The 6,623-nt window shown below is 44.1% G+C and overlaps 1 protein-coding gene across 1 annotated transcript; it reads right to left on the reverse strand.

Annotated features, from left to right (window-relative positions):
* Positions 1 to 3,059: 3,059 nt before the first annotated feature.
* On the reverse strand, positions 3,060 to 4,743 carry LOC123169931 (protein FAR1-RELATED SEQUENCE 5). Its single transcript, XM_044587780.1, has 3 exons — positions 4,418 to 4,743; positions 3,617 to 4,307; positions 3,060 to 3,510 (listed from the first exon to the last, which is right to left on the reverse strand). Exons 1-3 carry the CDS (start codon positions 4,688 to 4,690, stop codon positions 3,428 to 3,430), a joined length of 1,047 nt encoding a protein of 348 aa, XP_044443715.1. The 5' UTR covers positions 4,691 to 4,743; the 3' UTR covers positions 3,060 to 3,427.
* Positions 4,744 to 6,623: the final 1,880 nt, after the last annotated feature.

Here is a 6,623-nt window from a genome sequence, read left to right on the forward strand (position 1 = left end):
AACACGGAGGCGCGTCTGCTCCGATGAGGTTTGACCGGTTTACGAGCTGAACAGTATACTGCCTTCAAAAATATACATTTGAGGTTCTCGCGGATGGATTTTCAGTGCCCTTTGAAAAGTTTAAGGGCCGAACGAGTTTTACGGGATCTGCTAGGTGCCGTTTTTTCGACCGAAACTGTAAACATCTTTTTTTTACGGGTTTGACTATTTTAAGGGGTTGGCTAGAGATGCTCTTAGATGCATGCTACTGGCAAAGTTCCGTGACCATATGTGATGTGCATATTTTGCACACTAACGTAAAGACACAATTTTGCGTTTTTATGTACGCGTCAAACCCACTGGACCAAGCAATTCTCAGTGTGAGGTGAGATATTCCCCTTATTTACTTGATTTTTGCACATCACGCAACATTTTCATTATAAATATGTATTAGTTCCATGCTCTCAAGATCATTTTTTCTGTATTTTAACTAGCAAAGTGTAACAAAACAAATTTTCATGTCTCATAGAAACTAACATGAAACATAATAAAAATATAACTTCTGCCATTAGTCGTCAGGCAATATTATCAAGTATTGGTAAGACTATAGTTATTACTTCAGTCGTTCACCAATGTTCTAACCACATGCATGTATGTACCATTAACCTCAATCTATCCAACAAATTTCATTACAATGACAGCCTGATCTTATAGGTGGTGTTGGACACGTGGAACCAATCCTTCATCTTTGATATATGAGGATCTTTGTACCTCTTTTCACATCTGGAAGAGGATATCTGTAACTCTAATCACGACCGGCCTGAGAAAAAGTTGCACATCAATTAATTCAAAATTCTTAGGAATGTAATGTGGTAGAGTGTAACTTGTTTATACTAAGCACAACTAAATCATGTTACAATTCATCGTGCCTTTGTATCTTGAATGCACATACGAACAATGGGTGGTAATAGCCAGAAAGCGTTAAAATTAATATTGTTGTGCAAGAGCAAATAGAAATAATAATGACGCCGTCGCTAGTGATGGCTCGCTGGAGCGAGTCCGGCCATAGAATGGGATTTCACGGTGACGCCTCTGTGCTATTGCTGGCTAGATAGAGAAGAGACAAAGAGAGGGTGGGATGGTTTTTATTGTTGTTTCTTTCCTGGTGGTTCCACATGTAAGGAGTGCCAAGTCAGCGGTCAACACGGTCAAAAACCACTTGACTGTCAAAACCGTGAGGAGGGTTGATTTTTAGACTGCATAGTTAATTCAGGGTATATTTCGACCGGTTTTGAACTCTGGGGTTGAATTCTAGACCGGGTGTTTAGTTTAGGGTTGTAATGTGAATTTTTATTATTTTTATATGGATGCAGATATATCCAGTTTCATATCCATATTCGGATCTTAATCCTGTATCATATTTGTATTTGTATTTATTAAGTAAAAAGTAGATACAACCATTTTCATCTCCAGTTTAGTTGTGATGCAAATGCTTCGGATATGAATAGACATTTTCCTGGATACGAATATCGGAATATTTTGGATTATACACTGTCACTTTCTTAGGCAAAAGTTAATGATACTAATTGGCTAGACAATTTTAAAATGCACAGGGCCACGTACTAGTCACGAGTTGAATGCTCGAAAATATGGTTTAATGACACCACAAAAACATAAACGTAAACGCCTTCTACTTGGGTCTTTTTTTCTCTGCCAAACACCTTCTTGTTGGTCTTAAGAACACGAGGAACATTCAGATCCGAGGCGTACATTTTGAACTTACTCCAAACACTCTAGATATAGAGTACGAACGATTTTATCATACATACAAATTAACTAGACAAAAGATCACAAGCCCAGGACATGCGGCCCGAATGTCATGACATAATTCCGCATAACACCGATGCATGTTACCGACATTCAAACAGGTTCTTGGAGATACCTCGCTGAGTGCATTTCAGTCGAGTATGACCTGGAAGTTTGCAGCTTTGACAATATATCTTCCTTTTTGGCCGGCCAACATCTGGTGTTACGGTTTCTCCAGCGCTCACCTCCGGCGAAAGCGACGGAACCTGGTTGTCATATAAGCTGGCCACTGGACGTTTTTTGTTCTTCGGAGTGCCAACAGGAGTCTTACCATTGCCACGGCTGGTTTCTTTCTTCTTCTTCTTCCTAGTCTTCACTGCAACATAATCCATCCTGGACTTTGGCCTTACCGTAGCAGGCCTTCCATTGGGGTTCAATCGTTCCGGAGGAAGTAACACAGAGCTGGTGATGTTTACTGGACACTGTATGGAATTAACTAGGCTCTGTGGAGGTTCGGAAGATATCCTTCTTTTCTTGCGTACGAGGGAAGTTAGCTTGGATACCCCTTCTAGCGCATGTTCTAGTCTTGGTTTGTCGCAACTTTCACGGACCAGGTCTTCAACGGCGATACGAAGAAGATTCTTCAAGTAGCTGTTGTCATGGGGACATGAAGCATTGTCAATCATATCCATACCCTTCGGAAATTCGCCGCATGCACATATTGTCCAGCGTTTCATTATATTCTTTGCCGGAATCTTCAATATGTCATCACGTACTAGTACCTGCAGCATATGGGAAAATTACACTATATGTGGGATGGGTTCATCCACAGGAAGCATTTCATTTACAGTTGTTGGTAGCACTAACCTTGATAGAGTGCCTGCACAACATGCCAATGTGGTCGAACATTCCGCAATCACATGAGATGAATTGACCTGATTCCTCTATTTTAACCGTTCTTTGCTTACGTCTGGATTCGTCCACGACCTTAGATGGCGCAACACTGACGATGTAATGAGAGCCTGGTTCAACCACCGTTACCACATAGCTCCCCGACTTATGAAGCTCATCTTGGAACTTGCTGAACACAGCGCGGGTGTAAATGGATGCAGCATCGTCCTCTATAGGGTAGGAGCTTTCAAAAGAGCATGACCTCTGCAAGAGTTTACAACATAATGGCAGGATAAGCATAACTTCAAGCGAAAGGATCCAAGGTATGACATATATTTTCCCCTATGTGCTAAAGATGTTATGTCTATAGGCTTACGTTTGCTGTCATGTGTGCTTCCCTAGCCTCCTCGCTCCTTCTGGCACCGAGAAACTTCCCGTATTGACGAACAAAAACATGCATGGGAGATGATCGTTGTATGTACTGCTTCAACATATGATTGGCACTCTCGCTCCTTCGGGTGCTTGTCATCCCTGCGCAGAAAATCTCCTTGAAATACGGCTTGGCCCACATTGCTCTCTTGTCGAAAAGCCTTGTCATGTAATCATTGTTGTTGAGTTTGTATTTTGCTACCAACTTGGACCACCTGTCTTCAAACTCCTCCACACACATAATATCATTGATGAGAGGGTGAAATTGCTTCTTGAATCCAGAGAATTTGTTGTACACATGGCCGATCTTTTCTTTGGCGTCTCACAGAACATGCCATTTGCACCAACGATGCCTTGCTTCTGGAAGCGCAGACTCGATTGCACCCTTCATTGCCTGTGCCTGGTCTGAATGAGAGGAAAGGACAGAACATGATCAATATTTCAAATGCTAATTCTGGTACTCATAATACTGTTCGAAAAGGTACGAAGACCACGAGTGTTTGTGTTGTACCTGTAAGAATAGTAACGGGTTGTTTGTTGTCCATAATGGTGACGAACGTGCTAAACACCCACTTGAATGCCACTTCGGTTTCTTCACGCATCAAGACACCTCCAAAGATAACCGACTGGAAGTGGTTGTTGACGCCAACAAATAGACCAAATGGCATGTTATATAGATTTGTTTTGTAAGTTGTGTCGAAAGTGACCACGTCTCCAAAGTGCACATAATCCTGACGGTTCTTGCCGGTACACCACAACATCGATCGGACTCGTCCCTCTGCATCCACATCAACCTCCACCTTCAAGTTGTTGTCCTGAGCCTTCATCTCTTGCAGGAGACTCATTGTTTTGGACAGGTCATCTTTTATAGTTTCCTGGGAGTACCTGGAGCACAATGTACGCATCAACTGCTTGCGGTATGGCACAGCTTGCGGACCAGCTCCAAGTCCGCCCAGTATGTTATAGACCTTAGTTATACTGATGTTATTCTCACGGAGATTTTTTATGAAATCCTGTGATATTGCGTCAATATGATTGTGCGAATTCCACTGCATCTTCGCATCATATCCCAATGACAACCGATGGTTGTGTTCTTTGACGAATGCACTCACATACCAGCCATGGTCCTTTGTACGAAGCAATTTGATCATTGCCTTGCAATCAGTTTTGCATGATGATGCGTTTTCCTTTCTCGCCTTGTCCTGAAAGTTCAAAACATATCATAATATGTGATTTGTCATGGTCACAGGAATGTGAATTTGGTCTACATAATTTTGCAAGAAAACTATGAAGAAAAGTCATGAATGAGTACCGCGCACTGGCAGACTAGCTCGTGCATGCTCCTATAGTTGTTTGTGTTAGTTCTGCTCTTCCCATGACGAATACCGAATCCACATTCCCATGAGTACAGATTATAAAATTCGTATGCTTCTTGGCTGGAGTCAAATGTTGTTCCAACAGTAGGCTCGAATATTTCTGCTCCCTTACGGTCTTTGAATTGATACAGGCGTTGCTCTATTGCCGACATTTTAGAGGGCGCCCTACGGCACTCTGGGCCATGCTTGCCTCTGTTCCTGAAGGACATGGTAAGAGATATGCTGAATGGGTCATGAGTAGCATAGCTAGATTCATTATACGAATTTCACATGATGAACGGGGTAACTTCTACAAAGAGAAAACGAAAATTTCATCCCCCGGACCAGCTAGTGCACAAATCTAAAGACCGCATATAAAGATAGCACCAAAGAGAAATGCCAAGGCGATTGTATGAAACATAGGTATTCAGAAAAGGGATTCATGAGATGGATTGGACTTGCACACCTCCGTTTCCAGCCGCCGTTGAGGATTAAATCTGAACCTCCTGGATTGGGAGGAGCGCAGTCCGACGAATCTAAATTAGGCGTGGGCTCAATGTCGACAGCATCGTAACGCGGCAGTTCCGTGCTGAATCACACCAGAAAATCGGGCCATCACAAATTTGGAGTCCAGATGGGGAGTTATATGCTGATTGCATGGACGTATGAGATGTGGTGAATAAAGTTACCTTGGGTCACTGCAATCAGGGGGAATGTTTAGATCAAGCGCCTTTAGAACACGATATGTACCCTCGTTTGCGCGGTGGGCAGGGCTTCTTCCTCCGTCCGTGTTCAGTGATGCAAAACTGATGGGACGAAGGTTGGATCAGCAGGTTATGAACAGATGGGGCAACAGCGGTGAAAGGTGAAGTGGAAGAAATTGCACGGCAGAAGTGAATCGTAGTTCTGCGCCCAAACCTTAATTGTAGGGAGCTGAATCCATCGCCCTGCTCGTAGTCCATCGTCATTGAAGGCCTTCTTCCATCGCCCTGCTCGGAGTCAATCGCCATTGAAGGCCTTCTTCCCTCTCCCTGCTCGGAGTCCATCGCCATGGAAGGCCTTATTTCTCTAACGATGGAAATCTGCCCATGGGCCTGGTCGCTAAGCATTCCTTATTTGTCTACAGAATCTGATTCAATTTGTGTGGGCGGTGCGGGCTGCGTGTTGTCACTTCTGTGCCCGGCATCTATGTCGCCAGAAAAAAACAAACGCATCGCAGGCCTAGCCTATGGCCTGTGGTCGTTCACGCGCAAGACCCATCAAGCCTGACTAACACCCGCACGCTACTGATAATGGCAAATATTAGCTACCGTGAGCCGACGTGCATCTCGAGACATACCACGGGAGTGGACGCACCAGATAACAGGACTCCTACGCCTATGCTGTGTAAATCCGCGTTCTGCTCCGCCGTCACATCAAGACCGTTCAGCATGGGCGGCCATGAGCCCATGAGTGGTGTATCATATGCTACCCAAACGTCAATGAGAAAAAGTCCAAGGGCTGTATCTCCCTTCACCTTCTCCGGCATCGTAAGATTGGCCATGCCACGGCAACATACAAGACAGGCATACTCGACAAGGGCCTCAAGTCATTCCTGCACTCAAATCTCCACACGAGGCCTCAAGCCATTCCTGCACTCATATCTCTACACGAGGCCTCAAGCCATTCCTGCACTCAAATCTCCACACAAGGCTACCGCTTCATGAACGCTTGGCGCCTCATGTACTCCCTTGCTTCGAGCTTGGATAAATTCCTGAAACTCCAAGATATGAACAAGGAGAAGCACCTCAAGGACGATTGTCTATCCATCCTCTGCGACATCATGACGACCTCGGACTTCACACTAACGACTACGATGTTTTAAATTTTCTCTGACGGATTGGCTGTGAAATCCGAGGTCAACGGCGATGTCGTAGAGGATGCAGCTCATTGAACTGGATGTTTTATACTTATTGAACTGAACACTTGGAACATCACTTTTTGAAAAGAATACTTAGCACATGATGCTGAGATCATTGCGATAAGCCGCCAACCATACTTATCATATGAGAAAATGAGTCGACGAGGATGGATTTGAGTCGAAGCAGACTAGCGCAGCTTGATAGTGCTACACAATACAAGGCTCAGGCTCAGCTTGAGCTTTTTTGCTGCATTGATTTGCAA

The sequence above is a fragment of the Triticum aestivum genome, chromosome 7D, assembly GCF_018294505.1.
Source record: "Triticum aestivum cultivar Chinese Spring chromosome 7D, IWGSC CS RefSeq v2.1, whole genome shotgun sequence".
In the NCBI taxonomy this organism is placed as follows: domain Eukaryota; kingdom Viridiplantae; phylum Streptophyta; class Magnoliopsida; order Poales; family Poaceae; genus Triticum; species Triticum aestivum.

Coding starts and splice junctions, on each gene's coding strand:
- LOC123169931 (XM_044587780.1), bottom strand. CDS start 4,690: ATGTCCTTCAGGAACAGAGGCAAGCATGGCCCAGAGTGCCGTAGGGCG. Junction 4,308..4,417: donor AGCTAGTCTGCCAGTGCGCG/GTACTCATTCAT, acceptor TTGAACTTTCAG/GACAAGGCGAGAAAGGAAAA. Junction 3,511..3,616: donor ACCCGTTACTATTCTTACAG/GTACAACACAAA, acceptor CCTCTCATTCAG/ACCAGGCACAGGCAATGAAG.